Below are 26983 nucleotides of genomic sequence, written 5' to 3' on the forward strand. Positions count from 1 at the left end.
ATGCCTATATGTAGGTTAACGCACACACATATATTCATTGCCCTGTCCACTGAGAGGGACCAGAACCAACAATACTTCAGTAACAAAAAAGTACATGGAAGGCTCAGATGCTGGTTTCTAGTATCATTTTCTTTCTTTTTTTTTTTTTAAAGATTTTATTTATTTGACAGAGAGAGACACAGCGAGAGAGGAAACACAAGCAGGGGGAGTGGCAGAAGGAGAAGCAGGCTTCCCGCGGAGCGGGGAGCCCAATGCGGGGCTCGATCTCAGGACCCTGGGATCATGACCTGAGCCGAAGGCAGACGCTTAATGACTGAGCCACCCAGGCGCCCCTCTAGTATCATTTTCTAAGAGAAGAAACCAGGCCAGCGTGCTGGAGCTGGAAATACGCAAGATAAGCCTGGAGCGTCTTACAGTGTCAGAAAGTTAGGAAGTGCTCAAAACACAGGAGCCAAGAGCTCCCAATGGCCAAGGCTGGAACCATTTGAGCAACAAAACAAAGTTGTATTGAATTATTACCCAAAATATAAAATAAATATCCATGAGTCCATATGTATGTAAGCACATAGTTGAATAAAGACAAAATCTCCTATACAGAATTCCAGATAATTTATGTATATACTCTGCCCTCACAGAGATGGAGATGGAGCATAACTTCTCATTTCCTATGTGTAGCCTGAGCATAGTAGCTTTCTTCCAAAAAATATAGTATGCAATCCAGTAATTCCATTACTGGGTATTTATGCAAAGAAAATGAAAACATGAATTCAAAGAGATATATGCACCCCTATGTTTATTGCAGCATTATTTACAAGAGCCAAGACATGGATGCAACCTAGATGTCCGTCAGTAGATGAATGGATAAAGATGTGGTACACACACACACATATTTATATATACAGTGGAATATCACTCAGCCATAAAAAAGAATGAGAGCTTGCCAATTGTGACAACATGCGTGGACCTAAAGGGTATTATACTAAGTGAAATAAGTCAGACAGAGAAAGACAAATACCACATAATTTCACTTATATGAGGAATCTAAAACACAAACTGGGAGAACAAACAAACAAAAACCAGAAACAAACAGACTCAAATACAGAGAAGAAAGTGGTGGTTGCCAGAGGGGAGATGGGCAAAATAAGTGAAGAGGATTAAGAGGCACAAACTTCCAGTTGTAAAATAAATAAGCCGTGGGAATGAAAAGTACAGCATGGAGAATATAGTTAATAATACTGTGGTAACGTTATATGGTGACAGATGGTAACTCTAATTAATTGTGGTGAGCATTGTGTAATGTATAGAACTGTCAAGCCACTATGTTGTATACCTTAAACTAATATTAACATTACGCCAACTGTACTTTAATAAAAAAAATTGAAAAGAGTACAGTGTGGAAAGAGAGAAAATTAGTAACTTTACAGTGGAGAATCCTGACAAACACCTCAGCTAGGTGATCAAGGTCAACGTGGACAGTGATAAATCATGTTTATAGTATGTACCTTTGATAGGATGTGATAAAAGTGGCACTTTACCTCCGAGGTCTTCCTCCCCAAAACCCATGACCCCAGTCTAATCATAGGAAAAACATTAGAAAAATCCCAGTGGAGGGACATTCAAAATACCTGATCAAGGGGCGCCTGGGTGGCTCAGTCGTTAAGCGTCTGCCTTCGGCTCAGGTCATGATCCCAGGGTCCTGGGATCGAGCTCCGTATCAGGCTCCCTGCTCAGCGGGAAGCCTGCTTCTCCCTCTCCCGCTCCCCCTGCTTGTGTTCCCTCTCTCACTGTGTCTCTCTCTGTCAAATAAATAAAAATTTAAAAATCTTTAAAAAAAAAATACCTGATCAATACCCCTCAAAACTGTCAAGGTCATCAAAAGTAAGAAGAGTCTGAGAAAGTATAACAACCAACAGGAGCCTGAGCAGACATGACAACTAAATGTAACATCACATTCTGGGTGAGGTCCTGGAACAGAAAAAGGACATTAGATAAAACCTAAGGAAATTTGAATAAAGTCTGGACCTCGGTTAATCATAGTGTGTCATTAAATGTAACATACCATCCTCATGGTGAAATGATAGTAGAAAAAAACTGAGTGTTGGATATATGGGAACTCTGTATTACCTTCTTGATTTTTCTGTAAATCTAAAAGTGTTCCAAAAAATAAAGTTTATTTTAAAAAATGTTTAATCCCTCATATTGTCTCCCCCGGTGACGTGTCTTGTCACATAGCCACAGGCATCCTCCTGGCACATCCCAGCCTGAAGCTTAGAACTGGCAAAGTGGGGCTCCTTCTAGTTTATGCAGCTCTTTCAGGAGTCCTGGGATCTGCCCTTACTGTTTGACCACCTTTCAGCTCTACGTGGCTGCACGTCCCTGAGTCTATGCTTTACCCTCCAACCAGGTGTGGCCCAGGGGTCTGCACACATCCTCTGTTCTGGGGACATCTTGGTGTTCCCCTGTGGCAAACAGGTTAGCTCTTCATTTAGTGTCTCTGCCCCACAATGATTGAGTGAGGCTCAGGGGAATGACCTGGTTGCCTTCTCCACACATTTAACTAGACGAAAGGCAGCATCTTAGGGCAAGTGCCCTGTCTGGTGGGCTCCCAGAGTCCCCATGAAGGGGTAAGGGAAGGAGCCTCTGTCCCCTGGTGCTGAGAGAGAGAGACAAGCAGAATAGACTTCTTAGTTCTCCTTCTTCCTTATCATTTGTCCTTCTTGTCCCTCCAACCCATGACCAGAAAAGGGAGAGAAGTGTCCTTTACTTCTCCTGTGTCATATGCTCCTTCTTCCTAGCTGCAGCCTCACCGTTCAGCCTGAAAGGTGGTCAGAGGTATCTTCTTTACACTGGGAGAAGAATTCAAATGTCTGAGTCTCTCCTGTAGCCTTTGACTGTACAAGTTTTCTCTGTCCATGAATCTTGGTTCTGAAGACTACTGCCTTCCTAAAAAGTCAATATCTGTCATCCAGCCCTGGGGTAAGAAGTCTCTTGAAGAAGTCTCTCTGGGTTCAGCCTTAACATCGACATGCAGCAGTGTAATATTTGCCAAAATATTAGTCCTATTACCTATTGCCAGGGTGTATTGAGTTCTATGGATTGTCCCTGTGGGGGGAGGGGAACTCAGAGGGACACAGGTCCTGTAATAGAGGTTGGGTTGGTTTTTTGGGATTTTTTTGTTTTGTTTTGAGAGGGAGAGAGAGAGAGAGGCAGGGGAGGGGGAGAGGGGGAGGGAGAGAGAGAATCTTAAGCAGGCTCCACACCCAGAGGGGAGCCCGATGTGGGAATTGATCTCACAACCCTGAGATCATGACTTGAACCAAAATCAAGAGGCAGACGCTTAACCAACTGAGTTATCCAGGTGCCCCAAGGTTGGGTTTTCTAAAGAGAGATTTGCCCTGGGAAGGGCTGAAGAAAGAAGCATTAGCTCTGAGAAATGAGAGGGCAGGGCTGCCCCTGAGGCCGGGCCACATGGCTAAGAAGCGCACCAGACAGGGGTCCGGGGGGACTCTCACCTTGGGGAGCCTGAGGATAGAATTCAAGGGGTCCATGAATTTGGATGGGAAAGAATATCTCTTTATTTTCATTAACCTCTAAATGGAATCCAGCATTTTCTCCGACTATAAACACAAGCCGCAAGGTGCAGTGGAATGAACGATACTGTGACTTTGCCACTCGTTTTCCTACGAGGTTATTGTTGTGACTCATCCATAATGTTGCTTACACTTAGGACTGCGATACTTCAGAATTATGAGAGTTATTACTCACGCTGCTAGATCTTATTATTTAATGCATCAACAAGGAAGCCCATGTGTTATAGCACACATTTGTTTTGTTTAATATTTTGGTAGTATACTTAAATATAATTGATTTCCTTTGTTGTTGCGTCAATTATTCTATTTCATGAATTTAAAAACATAACTCACAGGCTTCACCAGACTGCCAAAGGGATCCACACATAAAAAGACCCCTTTAAAATATTTTTATTTTTGGGGGGACTCTAAGAAGATTTATTTGTACACTGCAGTTTTTCCCCCTAAATTGAAATTCTCTGGTTACTCCTAAGCCTTCAGTAAAACCTATGATTGATATCCATCTGCTGTGTGTTGGTCACGTTGCCGGGATTTGAGAGCGGGTACAGTGAAAGAAATCACCCTCTTGCCTCAACACCCTTGCCGCAGAGTCTGGTGGTGATTCCTCTGTTTGTCCCAAGAATCCCGGGTGTGAACCCCAAGAGAAACTGCACGGGGCTGAAATGGTGCTCAGCCTGCGGATGGGAGCAGGTAACAAGACTCGGGTGCAGGGTGGCTTGGCTCAGAACAGACCTGAAGCCCACATGTTTCCCCCAAGGACAATATGAGAAAACTACCCTGGAAAGGGAGGGAGGCAGATATTTGACGAACAGCACAGTGGAGCCCGTTATTGCTTTCTCTTAGGTCCGTCTCATCAAAGGTCCATGGGAACAGGGGCCAGTGAGTCATACTCTCCAAGCGCCCCCTAGAGTTGTGGAGGGCACCACTCGCATGATGATATGTAGGGAACCCCCGCCACTTTCTCTCCTGGAATGCGCTCGTTACCACTTTTCCTGAAAACCGGTCTTAGTTACTGTCTCTGCCCAAAAGGCACACACCAGGTTGGGATAACGTAAAGAGACATACACTTTTCTAACATAATGTTCGAAATTACGCACGGGATTCTCCGATCACTGGGAGATCTTGACTCACCCCGGCATCCAGTTCTTCCATGTCCCCTAGAAGCAGAGGTACATCCCTGATATCAGGCGGCAGAAGGATCCAGGATCCAGGAAGGGAAACTGTGGTAGCTTTACAATGGGATACCCAAATTCTTTGAACTTCCTCCCATGGATACGAGCTGTCTATGCCTCCATGTCCTGAATCTAGGAAGGTGTATTCTGCTTTGAGCTCTAAAATATGCCAGGAGTGATTTTTACAAGGCAAAGGCATAAAAGACCAACCAGGTCCTAGCTGGTCCTCCTAGAAGGCTTGGGTCCCTAGATGCTTGTCTTCACACCCAGATGCCATGCTATGAGAAGCACAAGTCACATGGAGAAGTCATATGCTCCCAGATGAGCCAGTCCTTTAGCCTTCTCAGCCCAGGCACCAAACACATGAAGAGTAACCAAATGATTCCAGGCCCCAGCCAGCTGAGTCTTTCCGATGGGAACACCAGACATCACAGAGCAGGGATGAGCCATTCCACTGAAATCCTGACGCACAGACTCCATGAGCATAAGATGTTTTTAGTTTATGACCCCACTGAGTTTGGGGGGCGGGGTGTTATTACAAAGCCGATAGTAGCCAGACTAAGGAGGGATAAGAGATCCAGGAGGAAGAGGCTCCGACTGTGGCCACATGTGGACTACAGGTAGAGAGCAAGATTTGGCTCCAGTGGGAGAGTGTGGAGGAGAGGTAACTGATGGGACAGGCCTGAGGGGTGTGTCTCTCAGTTCCCTTTGCACTCTGTGATGGGCAAGACTGACTTGATCCTGAGGCAAAGGGCTGTTTTTATATAGTCTTCTGCAAGCAGCAAGACTATTAAGGCATGCACTCCCCTGTCCCTCCCCTTCTCTGCCCCACTTTCTCTATAGGAGCCAAATGCTCAAATAAAAATTTGATACAAACACCAGGCATGTGCTGGATGAATTTGGTCTGTCCCAACAGTTCTAAATTTTTCCTAAAAGGGCTTCTGATGACAAAGCATAATGGGGTCATAGTCCAAAACAGCCCCCTGCAAGCAAGAAACCTCTTTGAATATTTTTGTCTTAAAAACTAGCGTTCCACATCATAACATATCCACTTTGGGTTTACAACTAAACTATCTTAGGTTACCGGCCAAGAGATGAAATGGACATTGCATGAACGTGCGCTGTGTTTATCCTAGATTCCGGATGTGCCCTGGGCTATTGCTGCATCCTCATGCAAGGGCCAGAAGGACAGGTATACAAACTCCTAATGCCCAAAGCCCCTCCAAAGAAATCAAACCCCTAGGGTCTAATTGGCTTATTGAGCATGGAGTGACTTTAGAGGATGCTTATTAATGTCAATGTTGGTTTTTTTTAAAGATTTTGTTTATTTATTTGAGAGAAAGAGAGCACGAGCAGCAGGAGGGGAGAGGGACAAGCAGACTCCCCACTAAGTGAGGAGCCCAACGCAGGGCTCGATCCCAGGACCCTGAGACCATGACCTGAGCCAATGTCAGACACTTAACCGACTGAGCCACCCAGGTGCCCCTTATTAACATCAATGTTAATCATAGGGGGTGCCTGGGAGGCTCAGGTCATGATCCCAGGGTCCTGGGATCGAGCCCCGCATCGGGCTCCCTGCTCAGCGGGAAGCCTGCTTCTCCTCTCCCACTCCCCCCTGCTTGTGTTCCCCTCTCACTGTGTCTCTGTCAAATAAATAAATAAAATCTTTTTTAAAAAAAGTTAATCATAGATTTGTGGCATGTTTTATTAGAAGAAGCACACAGAAAATGAATGGATCCTTAGTGAAAGGAGGATTTCAGAGAAAATCTCCAGGCAGGTGAGAGAGTGATCAAAACTTCTTAGCTAAGATCATTTGTACTATTTTCTGTGCAGTCCCAAATGGACACTTTGTGCATATAGAAATTTTTTCTTCGTGAAGACTGTGCTCTTGACCCTATGCCCTCTTACTTCCTAAGGGACGCTACTCCATTAATTATCACCTTCAAGCCCGTCTCTATTACCGCCATCCCCTCCACTCCAGTGCCCCCTGTCCTCGGAGGCCCTTCCATTAGGCAAATTGATATAATAATTCTGGAGAGCAATTTGGCAAATCCAGCAAAAGAAACTTCCAGAAAATTTATATTTAGATATACTTGCACTAGTTCACAAGGATAATATACAAAGATGCTCATTGCAGCACTGTTGGTGGGAACAAAAACAGAGCAGCCTAAACAGCCATCAATAGGGCACTGGTTAAATAAATCACAGCACAATAGAAAAGGATGTTGGCAATAAATTGTTAAGTAAAAAGAAATACTTGAGGAGCAACGTGACTACTAATAACAACAAACGGCATATCTGGATGGGTATATATTCATTTATTCTATGCGTATTGCACAACTGCAGGGGGCGCCACTCACATCGTATTCTTGTTTTGGAAGTGAATGTTGTACCCTGGAGTAGTACCACTACCTCCACGTGTGTGCACGTGTGTGTGCGTGTGACATGCTCCAAGGCATGCCCCATGCATGAATTTATCCTAACACGTAAACTCTACGGTGAATATTAATCCGTCATTTCCATGAGCCTATAAACTGCATGAGGAAAAATCTTATCCCCATCTTATCCCCAGCACCCGGCACAGAGCCTGGCACACCAATTTATGGTGTCTGAATGAGTATCGGTGTGAACATTCACTAGGCCTAGGGTATACCAGTTACTTATCGTTTGCATTGATCTGAGAACCAGGCGTGTCCTAGGAAGAGGAAATAAACACATAGTATATGATTTCGAGGCTTTTACACGCACACATTTACTCACACCCAGAGTTCCAGGCTCAAACTGCATTTGGAAAAGCTGAGTTAAACAAAGATAAACCATTTTCTTTGCTGTAGGGCATCTCTAAGATTTTACTATGCATTGATATTCTCTAAGAGGTAGATAAACCACGGAGCATCATCTGAATTTTACTAACCATGAAGCACTCTTAGAGAAATATTTATTTACACTGATGTTCAGAGGATCATCAGTTTGTTACATGTTGCGTTAGAAGAATTATCAGAAGTAAATAGATCCTGGGTGAGAGAGGATTCCCAAGCTGGGTCAGACAATCTCCTGGAGAATGAATGATTGTAAGATTCTCAGCTAAGATCATCTGATATCCCAACTGGATGGCTGGGACTGGAGGGTAGAGAGGAGAAAAGATGTGGCCAGTGTAACAAGGGAGAGCAAAGCACGCTTATTGATGTGGCAACATGGCAGCAGAGACCCTCCCAACTGGAGCATCTGGGGACCTGGCAGGGCTGTCAGTGAACATCCCAGAGAAAAGGGGACTGGGGGGCAACAGGTTTCTGGGTTCTATATGAAAAGGCAGAGGCCACAAACACAGAGTTTGTAAACTCACCCGATAAATTTTGATGAGCTAAATTTTGAACTGGCCCGCATCTTGGCATTACTCCTTCTTCTCTAACACTATCCTTTCTTCCAGCCAGAACATGATCAGTGGACTGACAGGGACAGAGGCCAGATCACAGTGAGTGAGGGGTAAGAAGTAAAAGAAAGGTGGAGGATTAGGATAACTGTAGGCAGTTTTTTCAAGAAGTTTGAGGAAAATTATAACATAGCAGCTTTTTAAAAAGATAAGTAATAAGAGAACAGATGTTTATGATTAGTGGAAGAAGAAAGACATTGAAGAATAATAGAGGAGGTAAAATTGATGGAATAAGGTTCATGAGAGAGGGTGGAATGGGATAGACGTCCATGCACATGTGGCAGGTGGTCTTTAGACTGGTAGAGGGACCCCTCTTCCACTATGATGGGCAGGGAGGGGGAAAATGAACATGAATGCAGAAAAGGTGACAGAAGAGTGGGCAGGAGGTTGAAGAAGTTTCTTCCTGGGAGCTTTGTTTTATTTGTGAAGGAGGAAGTGACATTATTTTTAGAAGAGTGGATAGGGGTTGAAACAGTCATGGTGGAGAATAGGGAGGGGACCTGACCACTAAAAGAACCCCTGAGCCACACGAGGACCCACTGGGTTTGAAGGTTGTGAGTGTGTAATGTCACCCACCCAGGCCCCATATCCATGGAGGATTTTCTCTCAGAGTGCTCCACATCCTGAAGTAGGAATAGCAATAGCAAACAGCTATAAAGCAGGTTGTCGAAGAGAGGAGTACTCCATGTGAGCTCTCAGAGGTGAGGTGTTCCTGAAGGTGACAAGATGATGGCTGAGGCCATGGGAGTGAAGGCTGGGAGGAGGAAAGTCACTGGAGTTGAAGTTGAGGCAACACGAGGTGAAAATGTTGACTGGTAATCTGAGGGTCATCTTAGTTTCCTCATATGACATCAGGACTCAGGACAGATATAAGACTCAACAAGCTGCTAACAAGCTGCTAAGGTATTCAAGAAGCATGGTGACGATCAGAAGTAAAGCAGGTGATGGCAACTAGGAGTGATTGGAGGTGAGATTTTTACATAACTCTTAAGGGTTTGTGATATGGAGGTCTCCCAACAGCCTCTTCAGGGGTAACACATCCCTGTTCATCTCAGGGGTCCTGGAGGACCTCCCCATTCTCCCAAGTGTGTGTGCACACACACACACACACACACACACACACACACACACACACACACCTTGCTGCAATGAGAATGGGTCCTCTTCTCTGTTTTAAGTATTGAGATTCCCCATAAGACTTATTTTAGAAAGGTTTTTGTGAGCAAAAAAACTGAACACAACTGATGAGGCCCAACCCTTCCCAACCCCACAATGAGCCCAAGACCATCCAGTGGGTTGATAGAGGTACCACAGCTGTATCCCATTAGGGTACCATATGCTATGCACTCTCCCCTAAGACACCCCTAGAGCTATTGCTGGTGATGAGGCATTCTTGTTAGGGCTGAGGAGTTGAGTGCTGTTGAGATCCAGCAGAGTCTGGAACCCAGGAGAGGGAGAAGCAGTGGCCATAGAGGGGCTATGGAATTCCCTGGACACCTGTTACGGACAGGGCAGAGAGGATGAGGAGGAAAATGAGGATGGGCAGGCTGGGGGAGTGGGGGGCCTCTGGTCAATTCCAGCCCAGCTAGGGAGGCCAGCTTAGTAACCAGGCAATAGAGGTTGAGTTCCTTCTGCCTCTCACTGTGCAGGACCTTAAATCATTGAGGAGTTTATGGGTCCTGTTTATGTAGAGACTCTTTTTATAAGCTATTCAAAGCAAGGGTGGGAGGGAGAAATAGGGAAAGAAAAATTCCCTTTGAATTTCCATTGCTTTCAGAGTCAGCAATTTAATGAGTCATGCATTCTGAATCCTTGCTTTGTCTACACGTTTTCATTTCAAAATACTAAAAACACTTTGTTTGGAACATGGCTATTTTTAGTTCATATATCAAGAGTGCACATCCATTTCTCCCCGTATTAGAAAATCTTCCTTCAGATTGGGTTGGGACAGCACCACAGTGGTAGGGCTGTTTACTTAGCTGTCACTGTTGAAGCCACCTGGGCATCCCTCTGTTCCTGGGGACTCTCTTCCAGCTGGCCTTCTGGGCCTACTGACTATCCATGAGTCAGCTCTAGACCTGGCCCAAAAACCCAGATCCCATAGTCTGGACAAAAGGGGAAGAACATCTCCTCAGACTTCCAGACTGAGGAGAGACAAGCCAGGTCTTCATGACTTGTACCCTTGCAAGACTCAAAGAAATGAAGTAGAAGTGAAGGACGTCCGCATCTATGGGTCATCTCCTTCAGGTATGTCAAGAGAAAGTCTACCCACACCTTGACAAAGACAGGAATAGATAGTCTGTGGAATTCTTTTGTAAATTTCAGGAGGAGATCTGGGAGAAAGACTGGGGGTGGGTAAAGAGGGGGTACCCTACTTCCCCAGTCCCTGCCATCTACATAGGATGTCTTTCCACACTGCACTTAGTGCCCCAAGCCAGCTTTATCTACCTCATTGCTTTTGTTCCATCAGTGATAGTTCTCTCCTCTGGGGACCACCTTCTTTTAAATGCTCCAGCTTAGAGCATTAATAGCAAGCGCCTTACCAGCATTTAATGGATAGCCAGCCAACTTCAAGAATGGGATACAAAAACCAATATCTCAAGGCACTGGGTTGACAAGGTATATAATTCTCTGGTCATTGCCTTGTTCTTCCATCCATGTATTTATAGTGGAAGCAGCCATGTTCATACCCTCTGCCTCTCCTCCCCTGGACTGTTGATTTGATCAGGAGTGGACAGCAATGAGCCTAGGGCCAGGGAGATTAGAATTGAGACCATACTGACTCTCAACTGAGGCTGGCTGCCAAATTGGCAGCTATCTGGCAAGGATAGTTTTCATATGGACAGAGAAACTGGAGATGTAGACAGGCAGAGAGAAGCAGCTTTCTCGGGTTTTCTGTATCACACTAGGCCCTCATTCCAGCCACCTCTGAGGCCTTGGATGCTGTGAGGCAACCCCTCCACCCCCAACCCCTGCCTGAAGTCTTCCAAACATGTTCCTCTTTTCATTTAGGAGAGCGCTACCTGATTTCTGTTACTTGCAACCAAAATGGCACCAGGAGGTGTGAGAATGACCTGGGGCAGGTAGATGGGACGCATCAAGGAGATGCCTCCCTACTTTATAATTTTGCCCTACTCTGCCTGTATCAGGTATAATCACATGGGCCACCACCCAGCATGCTTCAGGGTCTGAGGAGGCCCCTGATACTCTGTAAGCTAGCCCCAATACTGTACTCTCTGGAGGATGTTCCTAGCTGAGGAAAAAAGGACAATGTGCTCTGCAAGTATTCACTGCTGAGGACTGATGTGAGAACATGTTCCAGTGGGCCATGTTCCCTTCCCCTCCATGCCCAACCTTTGTGCTGAGACCTTGACAATGGAAGCCACTCCCATGGCCCCATCTCATCCTTCTTCTTTTTAACTATCTTGCTCTGCCCATCGCACAAGGAAATCTTTGAGAAATGCGTAGGTGTGCCCCCAAGGAAAGAGTAAGCAAATGTGTGTTTGTGGTGGGCCTGGGTGTGAATGCGTGTTGGGAACAATCCTGGAGCCATAGAGGCCCTCAGCCTGGGGTCCAAAAAGAATTAATGCCCCAAGGAGATGGCATGGGAGAAGCAGGTTTGTTCCACTTGGGCTACCGCTGCCCCTGGAGACAAATGAAACTAAACTGTCTAATTCATGCCCATCAAAATTCTGGCCAAAAAATTCTAAATCCTAAAGCCACAGGAACAAAGGAGGAAATATTTTTTATGTGGGAATATGTTGAGCGAAAATGGTCTGACTCCATCAGACTTCTTTGTTGTTTCCTGTATGATATCTTCTTATCTAGTAGGGTAGACAACTGTCCTTTTCCTCTGTAGTATCAGCCACATTTGCCATTTGCCACAGCCCACACAGGACATGCAGAAATGGTTCTCTGTTCCAGTCCTGACCTCCTTCCCTCAACATGCCCCTGCCCCCACTTTCTCAGGGCAAGCACCCAGGATCCTATCACTTATCCCAGTCTGAGCAAAGGCCAACCAGAAAATTCACCCTTGGACTGGACCATTCCTCCTCTTGTGGCTCCTCTCCTGGAAGGGGTGAGCTGGGATGGGGAGGCCCAGCCCAGGTCATCCTCCCACCTCTGGCCAACCCTCCTGAGCCAACCCTCCAAGCCTGCCCTTCAGCATACCATGCCCTTGGCCAAGGGTCTTGTCAACTCCCAGCTTTGATTTCCCAAACAATGAGTTGTGTTGGAGAAGGTTCTAGATAGAGTTTTATAGCATTCTGTGCTGGGCCCTGCAGTCTAGCCCCCAGCGCCTGGGAGAAATTACTGAAAATCAGGAGCTGTAGTCACCCGAAATATTCCCACTTCTTTTTATCCCCTGCAGCCCAACCATAAACTCAGCCATAGACCCTTTTGGCCACTCCTGGCAGCTGGTGGCAGAGACGGCTGGCGAGCCCATTCCAAACAGCCTTAGGGAGACCATTTCAGAACACATCCAATTATATGACTCACCACAGACCAACTCATCAACACCAGCATCACATAGATCAAAATTCCCCTCCCTACAAAACCACCTAGAGCTGAAATTCCTCTTGAGTTTTTACATCCTTGAATGTCTCCAAGGAAAAGAAAGAGAACAGAATGGAACCCAGGAAGCCTGTGGCTTGGAGCACACAAAGTCCCTCCCCTTGAACTGACCCCCTCACCTGTAAGTGGGGAGAGGCAGGTAGGCCAGTGGTTACAAATATAAGTTTTGGATTCAGAGACATTTGGGTGGGAGTCCTGGGTTTACCTTTGCCTGTGCCATCTGGAGCAAGTTGTTGAATGTCTGTCTTACTTTTCTCCTGTAAAAATGGGGTTAATAACCCTCCCCTGGAGTTATCATGAAGATTCATTGAGATTATCTTTGCCAAGCTTCTCCTCCCATGCTGCCGCATGGTACGCACTCTATAAATGATATCGGTTGCTGTTTTTCCTAACAAGCACCCCCTAACCTAATCAGACCCTGATAAGGTCAGTTTTCAAACCCATCCCCTTGCCCCATCCACACATCCCAGATACAGTCAATGGAAACCTGTCAGGTTCAAGACGTACAGTATAATCTCTGTACCCAGCTGGGACACCCATCCTCTCAGGACCCCTCCCAGGTGTCCTGTCCAGAGGACCTCCTCTCTCCCTGCCCCCCACACTCGGACACTCAGCAGCAAAGGCTCCCAGCCCCCGCACCACCCCCTACCTGAGGGCTGAAAACAATCAAGTCCTGAGCAAACACTTGAGAAAGCGCTTTCTCCAGGGGGTTTGGGGGGAGAAGACTTGCCAAGTGGGGAAGTCGGGGGCCTGGCTCCTCGGTGGCTCCTCTCCCCCTCCGGGGGCTCCTCTGCCCCCCTTTTCCTCATTCTCAGGCTTCCTCTCTCCAGGTTGCTCGGGCAGCCGCATCGGAGGTCCAGAGCGATGTTTTCAGAGAGATTTGTGAGCACATCAAGGGAACTTCAACGGAGACACACACTCTGCAAGGAGTTGACAGAAACTTACTGCCTGCACAGTGCTGGTTGGTGATTTACTCAAAGTCAGTTGCCTAAATAATTCACACCCTCCCTTCTGTGTTTAAACAGGACGATGGTAGAAGCACAATCCTGGCACAAGAAAAATAATTACAGTTGTGGCAGATGTTTAGTTATTAATAAGGCCTCGATGTCCCCAGAGGGTATTATGCAAAAAAACTAATAATGTGTCTTTGGAACCAGCCTTAATATTGACAGGTACTTTTCCGTTCACACTCCCGTGGGCTTTGCTGGAGTGTAAGCTATGTGGACAGAGCTATAGAACATCCAACAGGACTGCAGCTTGCAAGAAAGCCCGGCACCTTGCCAGCATAATTTGTTGCCTTGCTGTTGACATCAGCCGAGCCACAGAAACAAAGTGGGGCCAGAGTTAGAAATAGCCATCCTAGGGAGAGGACTCCTGCCAAGCCTCCTAAGCTTCTGACACTGCTCACAATCCCAGGGCAAAGTCATCCTATCTTCCTTGGACGAAACAAAGAGTATCCAAGATTAGTATCCCTTTACCAGCTTCCGTCAGGCTCATTTTCCACGTGTACGGAGCCTCTGGGTTCCCTTAATGTCCTCACCTCTCTTCTTTCTCCAACACCTGGTTAACCCCTACTTGGCCTTTACAACTAGGCTCAGGTGAGGGCACCTGGCTGGGTTAAGGCACCCCTCAGCTGTGCCTACTTCTGCTGTTGTCCACAATCTCTGCCCCCTCTTTCCTGGCAACCCTGCATTGAGAAAAGCTCCAGGCAGGGAGGAATTCAGACGCACATTGTGTCCTGTGGGCCCATGCAGGGACAACCTTAAAATAAGTGGTGTGCAATAAACACTTACTGAACTAACATTTAATCGATATTGGCTCTCTTTGGTTCCATATTGAAGTTAAAAGGAAAATAAAACAAAGAGTCTCAAGAGATGTGAAGTACAGAGAGTTTAATTGGAAGAATCTTGGTGATGACGCGAACGAGATCTGGTTCCCCTGCATCGAGTCCTCGTCTGAGAGAGTCACTGGCCTCCGCTCCGTCCTTCTCCTCTGGCAATGGACAGATGAGTCTCCATTCCTCACTCTTGGCCCCTGCACATCGCCTGCTCTACAAGCAGCCTCCTGATTCTGATGAGAGGTATATTTCCATGTCTGGGAAGCATTCCCCTGCAGAAGCCAGCCCACAGGGGATAAGGCTCAGAAAATGCCTTTAGGAAACACAAAGGCTTGAAGAGGTGTGTGCGAACGTTATCACTGTTGTAAACTACGGTTGTAAATCTGTTGCATGGTAGGCACTGAATGTCAGCCCCATCCCAGCTCAATGAGACAGGCTCCGCCCTATGCATAAGGTATGTCAGTTCCTAGCATGATGAATGACACATGTATAAACTGACTGTGTGTTTGTAACTTCCACCTTGACCAGGAACCCGCATAATCTAGATCAGTGCTGGGCCAGATGGTCTCTGATGATCCTGACTATAAGATCTTTGGTTCTCTGGGGGTTGTGGCATGTGATTTGGACTCCCCCCCCAAAACTGGGGCTCTATTTCGTGCAATTGGGCTGGAAACTCCTGAAGGTTGGGGCCACAGAGACACCCTATAAAGAGACACCCTATGGAGCACCCGCTTACCCACACATGCTGCACATGCGTCGACACTCTTTTAGTCATCCCCGGTTATCATGTTAAGTTAAAAAGGAAAAACAAGTTTCCTGTGTCATTACAGTAGAAATGCAAAAGAAAAGTGACATTTTATTTCCAGATAGGCTTTCAGTTGCCATGAAAGGCTTAGCACCATGAAAGTTGTGATTGGTAGCAAACACCGATTTCAAAAGAGAGTAATCAGCTCCCCATATACAAGAACTTCGGAACGTGTTGAGTCGCCTCCCTCATCAGTCCCCTCCAGGCAGAGTGGACACCAGGGCAGGGGCACCCCCCAGTGCTAGTCTGCCTGCCAAGACAGTGATAGGACCTGCCAGGAGCTCTCAGCAGAGGGTGTCCAAGCTGATGGTCACAAGGGCATTAGAACCCAATCGACTTAAATACTTGGAACTTGCTCGTAGCTCAACAGGAGCATGGGGCACTGGAGGTGGCAGCTCCCCATAAGGAACGATTGTTCCTGCTGCTCAGCTGGCCTCTGGTGCCCTTCACTGCGGCACTCACGATGTGCCAGAGAAACACAAAGCCAGGGGCTGGTCCCTCAGCCAGAAGGGGATTTGGCTCGTCCAGCCAGAAACCATCTCACCAGAATGCTCCTCTCCAGGTCATAGCTGGCCCAACACACAATGAGGGGACACCAAGCGGCCCTCCACGGGCTGCGACTGACGGCCCATGGCCAACCAATGAGGCGCTGTAAGTTGGCATCTGCATAGAAGATGGCCCTGCATCTTCCCATTTCACTAGGAGCTTCTCAAAGCCAAGAGCCATGGTGCATGGACCTCCCAAGTCCCCAGTGGCCTTAGGCACCTTGGGACCCACAGTAAATACCTACTGAAAATAACTCTTTGTTCCCAAATTAACTGCTTACCTCATTTCCTCATGAGAATCCTAAAGGCAATTAATTTCTAGAATGTCTCCTTCATGCCCATTTGCCAGTTGTCTTTATTATCTGAAAGGTCAACCAGAAGCTGGTTTTTGAGCCCAAGTTTTGAAAGTTAGAGCTTTGGGCTCATTCCTGGGCCCACATTAGTGTCCTCTTCAGCTTTTCATTTTGACAAATGACCCAACCACTTCCTTTAACACCTAAAATGTTCCTTGAGCACTGGTCACTCACTATGAGGCACTCTGGGCCCCTCAAGGGCTCCATCTGCTCCATCTCTTTTACCAAACCATAATATGCAGAGATTAGGGGTAGTGGTGTGTTTAAGAATATGGCTCATGGAATCAGACCGTGCAGTTCAAATCCTGGCTTTGCCACTTATGGGCTGTGTGACTGCAGACAAGTTTCTTGACCTCTCTGTGCTTCACTTCCCTCATCTGCAAAATGGACCTCATAATAATAGCACCTACTTTTTAGGATTATTGTAAAGTGTTTGGCATGGACTTAGTACTACATATGCTAGCTATCATGATTAATTCCTTCCTTTTGCACCTAACAGCAGTGGCTGAACACCCACTCTGTTCAGATGGGTGCTGGGCTGAACCCACAGTGGGATAGGAGGGGGTGGCACAGAAGTGAATGCACCGCAGATTCAGCCCCAGAGAACCCAGAATCAAGATGGGGATACAGACACAAAACACAGGCCAAAGAAGGAGGTTGCTCTTGCTCTTTCAGTTCAAAGAGTCAATTTGTCCTAAAGAGTATCCGGGAGGGGAGGTTTTGATTCTTCCCTTCAGTCCCACCATTTAAGAACATAATAGATCCCTGTGCCTGCCTCTGAGGAAGGGAGATTTGGGATGCAGTCTGCATGAATTGGTCAACCTTGTCATTCCAGCATCCATGTCTCCTAGTATCTATTTGGGTACATGGGTCACAGACAAGCTCGGTCCTTCATAGATTTTGGTCCCTTTGGAGTATCTAAAATTACAATACCTGTGGGAGTAAGGTATGGCTGAAAATCCAATGTTTATGATTAGAGTGTACAAGCCTGCATTTTTTGGCATAAATAATTCATAAGTATGGGGTGAATGGTTCTATTTCATTTCTAGGAAGCCCAAATACTTCCCAGACTGATTATTTAGACTAAGACCCACTTCAAATGTCCACCAAGAATACTCCCACCATTGTGACCACATCGGGCATCAGGTTAGAGTCTTTTGTGCCTTGTAGCCCCTGCTATATTTTACAGTTGTTGACAGACACATTATAATCATAACTGTGCTCTATAATATTTGAAAAGAGTTTTGCATGTGGGTCTTTTCTCTCAAAACCCTCCACACATGTGTCATCAAATTGATCCACAAATAAAATGTATTTTTATTAGGATGGAATACAATTCTGGCTCTTTGTTCATCATGTCTTTCACTTATTATTTTTTAGCATATTTCAAGTATATAATACATTATTATTAATGATAGTCATCTTGCTGTACACTAGGTCTCCAGAATGTATCTTATAACTAAAATATTGTACCCTCTGACTACCTCTGACCAACATTTCCCCTTTTCCTCCACTCCCAGCCCCTGGTAACCACCATTCTGTTATCTGTTACTATGATAGTAACTTTTTTGACTTTTTTTTTTTTTTAGATTCCACATATATAAGTGAGGTCATGCATTATTTGTCATTCTGTGTCTGGCTTATTTCTTTTTATTCCTTTTTTAAAAAAGATTTATTTATTTATTTTAGAGACAGAGAAAGAGAGTTCACATGTGTGCAGGGGCGGGGAGGGGCAGAGGGAGACGGTGAGGGAGAGAGAAACTCAAGCGGACTCCATGCTGAGCAGGGGGCCTGACATGGAGCTCCATCCCACAACCCTGAGATCATGACCTGAGCTGAAACCAAGAGTTGGATGCTTAACTGACTGTGCTACCCAGGGGCCCCTGGTTTATTTCACTTAGCATAATACCCTCCAGGTTCATCCATGTTGTAGCAAATGGCAGGATTTCCTTCTTTTTTGGCTGATTAATATTCCAATGAGTGAGTGTGTGTGTGTGTGTGTGTGTGTGCGCGCGCGTGTGTGTATGAGATTAGATAGATAGATAGATAGATAGATAGATATAGATATATGTGACTGATACATATATCACATTTTCTTTATTGATTCACCTATTGATGGACACTTAGGTTGTTTCCATATTTTGGCTACTGTGAATAATGCTGCAATGAACAGGAAAGTACAAAAGATAGTGACTTTATTTCCTCTGAATATATACCCAGAAGTGGAATTGCTGGATCTTATGGAAATTCTATTTTTAACTGTTTGAGGAACCTCCATGTTTTCTATTATGGTTGTACCAATTTACAATCTCACCAACAGTGCACAAGTGTTCCCTTTAATATAATTCTGTTTGGAAGGTACCTTTGGACAAAATGTTGACTGGAGTAGGTCATGCCATGTGGTATTTAGTGGGGTACAACTTGCTGAGAGCAAGAAGTCCAAGGCATAGTTTGAGGTCCAGCCAGCCCCAAAGCTAAGTGTTGCATTTACTGGAACATGTGAGCACTGGAGCTCCTTCTATAGGAGAGATGTTGCCAAAGAAGAAAACGCTGCTCAAAGTGCAGATGAGCAACAAATTCTGACCATTGTGCTTGTGTTTATTGACTCTGAGACTGTCCTGCAGAAGTGACTGTTCACCATCATTTAAAATACTTTAATACCAAGGAGTAGTCAAAAACACAAATAAAAGAAAAAAAATAAACTGCTGGTTTGCATATAGGAAATGTCCATTGAGTTCCTGAAAAATACAAAAGCACATGCTAAATGCTCCCTTAAATGGACTGTAAAAGTGAAAATTCATTTTCTCCGTATTTCTATCCAAAATCATTTGGATATATGAAAATAATATGTATACCCAGGCAAAGCCAAGATTCTAACCCAAGTCTGAAAACTGGAACTAGTTCCTCAAAAGCCCCTGCTGTATAATTCTGCAAGTGTTGCTCCTCAAGAGCCCTGATATCCCTTCATATCCTGACTCAGAGTCACATAAACAAAATATCCTAAACCCTAGTTCCTCAAAATGAAGAACTATTAATGGCTCTGAGCGATTAAATTGAAAGTTGAAAACCATAGTAAAATAGGAAACTGGATATTTCCTTAACATAAATACATATATATCCATATCAGTTCAAATGTCAGCATCCAGCCTCTTACTTTTGAGGACACATCAGAGACTTAATGGCTAAAATCAGGGTACAGTCTCTATCACCACTACTATTCACTGTATTGTTCCTGTCTCTGCTACTATTAATACTATATTGTAGGCATTAACCAACATGAATAGACAAGCAATTAGAGGCATAAGATTGGAAAGGAAGAAACAAAATAAAACCATCTCTCTCTCCTTAGAGATGATATAATTATATATCTGGAAACCCAAAAGAACCCAAGAAAAACCTACTACAAATAATAAGAGAATTTAGTAAACTTGCAGGATGTAAGACTAACATATAGAACTTATTAGACTTCATCTATAGAAACAATACTGAGTTAGAAGAAATAGATAATAGCCAGAGGCTATTTACAATGGGAAAAATAAATAAATTAGAAGTTTTACATATTTAAAAATTATATCAAAAGGAAAAGTAAAGCAATTCCTAAAAATAAAAAATAAACTAAAACATGCAGACACAACCATATTTCAGGTCGATGGCTTAACTTTGAAGAGAAGAATTTTTTTTCAAATTACTTAAAACAGGGGCACCTGTTTTAGTTGGTTAGGCGTCTGATTCTTGACCTCAGCTTGGATCTTGATCTTAGGGTCGTGAGTTCAAGCCCTGTGTTGGGCTCCACACTGGGTGTGGAGCCTACTTAAAAACAAAAAAACAAACAAACGAACAAAAACAAATTACTTAAAACATAATATTTTGATTCCACATTCCAAGTAAGAGACAGATGCTAAGGATGAAAAAAACCACCAAGAAGTCATAAATAAGCTAATGTCATTAGGAATCAAGATTTTCTGCATTGGAGTAAAGAGATATAAATATAAAACTTTAAAGTGGAATTAAAACCCTGAAATTTAATTTGCCTAAGAATATTAGTATGAATTCAAGATTTATTTTTCTTTCAAGAGTATGCATGTCCCGGTTCTGTCACTGAAAAGGTTTCACGGTAATAAAACTCCGCAGCAATGAGCACCACTAGCACTCATACTGTGGTCTCTAAATATCACGTCCAGCTATAAGTAGTCAGCTCCATGGGAGGAAATGTAAAAGTCAGCCTGGGACTTCTGGTCGGGCCTGAATACACGTAAGCTCCCAATGATATCATGTGATAGAGGAGCCAACTTGAAGACACATCCAATGGCCAGATATGGGACAATCCATTATTCTGAAAACTGATATGAATGTAACTGCTAAGGCACCCACTACTTATTACTTTTTAAAAATGATAAATGAAAGGAAATTATCAAGCAATTTACCCTGCCTTTTCTATATAGACTATTGATGAGACAAAATTCTTTAGAGAGGAATCACGAGTAATAAATTAAGAAGGAATGATAGAATTAGAATGTCACCATTTCACCACCTATAATGAAATAATAGATCTAGGTAATGGTCATCAATGTCTACTAAAATCATTAGGTGTGATATTGATAGGGAACTTGGTCATGGATGAGTCAGGCTGATAGAACCTCAATCTTAACATCAACAAAGTGGGACAACCAGATATCAAGTGCCTTCTGATGTGAGGCAATAGGAAGCACACAGCATGACCTAAAAGTGTTCTTCATATAAAGAACAGAATATAAATCTAATCAAGCCCTCAGATATAAATATAGGGTCATAAGAGCATAAAGAAATAACACATGAGGATAGAGTAAGACAAAACCAGAATGTGGCAAGTCCTACAGGACAAATGATATGGTATATAAATGGCATAACATAACAAATAAATGGTATGGAAAGAAAGGGAGGACAACTATTACAGATTAAAAGATATACTTAAAAGAACTATAAAACCAATTGTGATATATGGACCTTATTTGGATCTTGATTTGAATAAACTACATAATTGAGGCAACAGGGAAAATAGAACATGGGGATGATATTGAAGAATTACTGTTAATTCTGTTGACAGTGATGACATTATTTGAGTTACATTAAACAAAAAGCATCTTTATCTGCTAGAAATAGATGATGAATTATTTACATGTGGAATTATACATCATATAAGGAAAAATAAAATAAGATTGAAAGATATCAATCATTATCAAAGTTTGTGTTTTAATACATCTAGTTCTGTTACATTAGTCTCTATTTTTGTGTCTATTTGAAATTTTCCACAATAAGAAGTTTTTTAAATGGTTGGAAACAGGATGTGCTAAGTATGGATCTTGACACCATATCTTGTGTGTAATTAAAGGGAAAAATATGGTCTAGACACATATGGTCAGTTTTGCATTTAAGTGGGGCTGACACTCACGAGCGTTTGCTGAGATAAGTAGATATGGAGATGGGGAAGCCAGGTTAAAAATGAGGGGACAGGACAGGGGCCTTTTATTAGCTTTCCTTGGCCGAGTAAGATGGCATAAGAGAGTTTCTCCCACCCTTGCTATGATCATTGACATGATAGTTGGCCCTGTCCCTGCAGATATGCTCAGGGCTTGGCATTAGTAGGCACCCAGTAAATGTTTATTGAATGAATGTTGGATGCTGTTAAGTCGACTATCTAACAGGCTGTTCTGTGAGGCATTCCAAATAATCCATCTTCACTCAGAATGATCTCTCTTACATACGCCTATCACAATGGCTAGAACTTCCACAGTTACAGATACTCCTTTGGTCCATGACCTTGTTACAGGAATTGGTCTTAAATGTAGTGTCTATATGCAGGGGTGTGTCATGATTTTGTAAGGTAAGCGGTGACTAAGTTGTTACTAATAATAGTAAGCAAATTTAAGAGACGTGTATCATTAGTCTTACTTCATAGCACAAGGATATTAACATAACCAGGGAGTCCTGCACGGAACATAGCGAGAAAGGAGGGGACATCTGCTGCCTCAGTTTGGTCTTCAAAAGTCCCAGTGGGTTCAGCCCAGCAGGACTTGGTGTTCAGTAATTCTACCAGTCCCAGCTTGCAGGGCCCTGTTTGCTCTGCTGGGACCCCTTACTGCCCTCCACCATTAATCTCACCCAGTCCCTGTCATCTAGGACCCACATCTAGCATCTGACCCAAGGATATGGTATGTGAAGATCCTCTAAGTCAGATCATGTCCTAGTAGCGTGCTGGCACGGGGGGCAGGATCTGGCTTCCCTTTGTTCTGATCCCCTCACAATCAACACTAAATAATACCCTATTTAATCAGTTCCAAGACTCTGTTTTTAACATCTCTGAAATCAGGGTGACTTTTACAATCATTGACATCTTAAATTGGATGAAATACCTAGTAATAGTTGACACAAATTAAGTACTCCATACCGAGCCTACTTCTAGGCACTTTACATGAGCTTACTTCTTTGATCCTGATAATGACTCTATGATGCAGGTATTAATATTAATATTATCCCTATTTTAGAGATGAAGAAACTGAGGCACAAGGCACAGAGCTGGTGGGTGGCAGAAGTAGGAACGTGCTCACTGTGTTCCCAAACACCGCTCCTCTTCTGAGCTCCCCACTGGGGCACTAACTTTCTGCAGAGATGCTACACAGGTCTGCCTGGCCAGTGCCCCTCCTGTCCAGCCCTTGGAGGTCCACCAGGGTCCCTCTGGCCACCCGCAGCCTCTCTCTGTACCTAGCATGCCACACAAATGTCACTCGCACACATGCCATGGCCCAAGCATGGTTGGCAAACATGGCACCCTACCACGTGTCCCAAACAGGTCAGGACCTCTGGGGGCCGGGAGCGCTATCTTTGTTTTCTGGGGCCCAGGATTCAGTTGTGGACCCCGGTGTGGGCTCTGGCTCCCTGCCTCCTCACCACGTTCCCCTCACTGGGGTGAAGCACTGCCCCTGGGACACCCAGTCTCCTGGCTGAGACTCTTCCCCAGACAATGAAAGGTACTCAGATGTGGGTCGACCCAGAATGCTGACTGCCACTGGGACCCCACACTGGCCGCCCGGGGCCCCAGCTGTCATCTGCAGCACAAATGAACCTGCATGACCTTGGGTTTCTATGCCTATCCAAGGACAGCCATTGGGTGAACTGACCGCCAACCCCTGTCCCCCCATCCTCCCCATGGAACCTGTTGTGGGAAAAACAAACTGGGACATCAAGTCAGTCAGAGAAAGACAAATACCATATGACCTCACTCATATGTGGAATTTAAGAAACAAAACAAACAAAGGAAAGGAGAGAGAGAGAGAGAAACCAAGAAACAGACTCTTAGCTATAGAGAACAAACTGATGGTTAGCGGGGGCGAGGGGGGGGTTCTGGGGTTGGGTGGAGGGATGGGTGAAATAAGTGATGGGAATTAAGAGTACACTTATCATGGGGGCACCTGGGTGGTTCAGTCGGTTAGGCGTCCGACTCTTGATTTCAGCTCAAGTCATGATCTCAGGGTCATGAGACTGAGCCCCATGTCAGGCTCCATGCTCAGTGGGAAGTCTGCTTAAGACTCTCTTCTCTGAAAAACAAACTGAGGGTTCTAGAGGGGAGGGGGGTGGGAGGATGGGTTAGCCTGGTGATGGGTATTGAGGAGGGCACGTTCTGCATGGAGCACTGGGTGTTATGCACAAACAATGAATCATGGAACACTACATCTAAAACTAATGATGTAATGTATGGTGATTAACATAACAATAAAAATATTTTTAAAAAAGCAAGTTGAAAAAAAAAAAAAAAGACTCTCTCTCTTTCCCCTGCCCCTCCCCACTGCATGTGCTCTCTCTCTCAAATAAAAAAAAAAGTACACATCATTACAAGCACTGAGTAATGTAGAGAATTGTTGAATCACTACATTGTATGCCTGAAACTAATATTACACTGTATGTTAATTGGAATTTAAATAAAAACTTAAAAAAAAAATACATCACATTCCAAATCAAGCCCCAGGCCTTGGTCAAAGTCCTTTGTCCCCAGCCTCAGAAAAATTTCCAGAACCAGTCAACCGTAGGACAGAGAAATCCCCAGTGCTCCCAGCTCTCCCTGGATGATCCCTCTCCCCACCCCTAAAAAGAAGCTCCCAGATCATGAAGGCCACAGCCCCAGGCCTGGCTTTCCTGGTAGGATGACATTCAACCATCTGCCTCCTGGCCATGGTTGGTCCTGCTGCACCAGCTCCCTGAGAACACTCCCAGAAGGCCATGCAGGCTGGTGGCCCGATGAGCCCCACCTTCAGACCTGGGGACCGCCTCATGCAGCAGCAGACGTAAATACCTGCTTTCTCACTGCTGGCCATCCTGGCAGAGGTTGCTGAGGCAAGCTGCTACATGCACGTGCACGCATGCACACGCACGTGTGTTCCCTTTCCTTCTGCTTCCATGATGTCCCTGCTGTCTCTGAGGCTTTCTGCTTTTAAGAGTCCCCTATTAAAATGAAAATACTCCTGAGGGCAATTAGGCTTTGGCAGCTAATAACTGAATTATCAGCTAACGCCCTATCTTCTCATTGCCCTCCCCAGGTGGGGAGCACTGGGGTAGGAGGCTGGTTCACATGCTGGGGTCAGACTGGACGGACCCAGGATCAGGAAGTTCAGCGGGAGCTGCTGAGGGGAGCCTGTGATGGGACCGGGGCGGGATCATTCATGTTGTGTGCCCACACAGGGCTGGGTCCTTCATCAGGCCTTAAAATTATGTGCCCAAATGAAAACAGCAACCTGCAAAAGAGACTAAACCAGTCACTCCCCAATTTACAATCAGGGAGACTGAAACAGAGAGGCTGAGTAACTTCCAAAGATCACACAGCTTCTCTCGAGGGCCAGAGGCCCTCCTGAGGCAAGGCCAGGCGCTCTTGTGATGGGGTGTGGAAGGACCTCACACCACCTCCCCTCCCCACCCCACCGGCCACTCTCACCCTCACTCCAGTACCCGAGCACAGAACTTCCTAGAGATATGGCAGAAGAGAGGAGTTTGGAAGTGGCCAGCGTAAATTGCCAATGTGGCTAAGCCAAGCAAATGTTTGTGAAAGGATGTTCTGAGTTTTCCTTAAAGTCTCTCTCCCAGCACTGCTGAGAGGCTGGAGCTGTGGGCCAGGGACCATTCGCCCTGTGTCCCCATGTGTCCTCAACCTTCACCGTTGCCAAGTCTATCCCTTTCTCAAGTACTTGTTTCCATTTTTGTGACATGCCTGGATGGCCTGAGACCCCCCACTCCGCCCCCGTCCCACTGGTCACTTAATTGCTCTTCCCGATGGCTGTCCTCTTGCCTCCACGTGCACATCCTGAAATCCAAGTATGCTGTGGACCGAACCGTGTCCCCTCCAAATTCATAGGCTGCAGCTCTAACCCCCAACGGGAGTGTATATGGAGACAAGATCTTTAAAGAAGCAATTAAGGTTAATTGAGGTCATAAGTGTTGAGCCCTAATCCCATAGGACTGTAGCTTTATAAGAAGAAAAAACAATCACTCTCCCTCTCCCTCCCCCTCTTCTTCTCTCTCTCTCTCTCCCTCTCTCTCTCTCTCTCTCCTCCATGTGAGGGCACAGCAAGAAGGTGGCTGTCTATGAGCCAGGAAGAGAGCTCTCACCAGAACCTGACCATGCTGGCACCTTGACTTTAGACTTCTAGCCTCCAGAGCTGTGAGAAAATAAATGTCTGCCGTCGAAGCCCCCCAGTCTGTGGTATTTCAGCCAGAGCTGACAAGGTTTGCGTCCCTCTCTTGGCTGGGCACTAGTCTAATTCATACTAGTATGGGATCCACTGCTGGTGCATCGGTCCTGGCTCTTTATTACACAGCAGGGCCTGGTGACCCCAGTGCCTACAGGGACCGGGCAGTCATGTAAAGAGGCAAAAAAGCCAAATGTCTGGCAGGGAGGTGGTAGGAGCCTCTGATGGAATGATCCCCCTTGTCCAAAGGAGTAGCCACAGCTTGTCACCAACTGACTTGCCATGAGGGGCGACATCCCAGCACGGCCAGATGTAGTGTTTAAAGAAGAACTGGAAATCCAGATTGTGAAAATAATAAATCAGCTGATTTTTAAATGCTGGCAACGACATCGAAGTTTTAAAACAACAACAAAATAAAAAACACAACAACACACGAACAGCAGTGGCAAAACTCTTTGTGGGCTATAGCTCTGGCCTGAGAACCACTATTTCACGGTCTCATCTGAGAGGAAGCTCCTGGGACAATTCTGGAAGCCAGCACCACGGCCGAGATGGTGGGAGCCCAGGCAGTAGGGAGCGGCCTGCGTGCGGCCCAGTCAGGCCCTCACCCCCCGGGCTTCCCTCATCGGTCTCCGATGTACTTACTCCCCGGGGCCAGGACCCCCCATCTAGAGGCGGCACAGACACAAAGAGCCTCGGCCCCAGACTCCATTTGCCTTTGCGCCATGGTGACGCTCTTCCAGGAGCTGATGGCCTTGCCCGCAAGCGCCCCTTCACTCCACCCTCGACACCCGGCAGTCCGCACCTGGGATGCCGCACCCAGCTGAGGGCACCGGGCAGGGAAGTGCGGGACAGCAGCATGAAGCTGCGGGGAGCTGAGGGCAGAGCCTTGATCCGGGGCGTGATTGGCCCGAACATGCTGCAGGAGCCCAGCGGGCAGCCAGAGGAGGCTCAGCTCCTCGGGGGCTC

General features: G+C 45.5%; 1 protein-coding gene across 4 annotated transcripts in view; it reads right to left on the minus strand.

Moving 5' to 3' along the window:
- The window catches only part of CALN1 (calneuron 1), a 512466-nt gene that overhangs the window by 469604 nt on the left and 15879 nt on the right, over positions 1-26983 (minus strand). For 3 of the 4 annotated variants that reach the window (XM_032430792.1, XM_032430795.1, XM_032430791.1), the window contains exon 2: positions 13495-13684. The exons of the other annotated variant lie outside the window; for it this stretch is intronic. In XM_032430792.1, the coding sequence (XP_032286683.1) occupies positions 13495-13613 (119 nt within the window). In that variant the 5' untranslated portion in view covers positions 13614-13684. The remainder of the gene's footprint in view (positions 1-13494; positions 13685-26983) is intronic. 4 annotated transcript variants of the gene reach the window in all.

This window comes from Phoca vitulina, unplaced genomic scaffold (assembly GCF_004348235.1).
Source record: "Phoca vitulina isolate PV1807 unplaced genomic scaffold, GSC_HSeal_1.0 scaffold45, whole genome shotgun sequence".
Taxonomy (NCBI): Eukaryota; Metazoa; Chordata; class Mammalia; order Carnivora; family Phocidae; genus Phoca; species Phoca vitulina.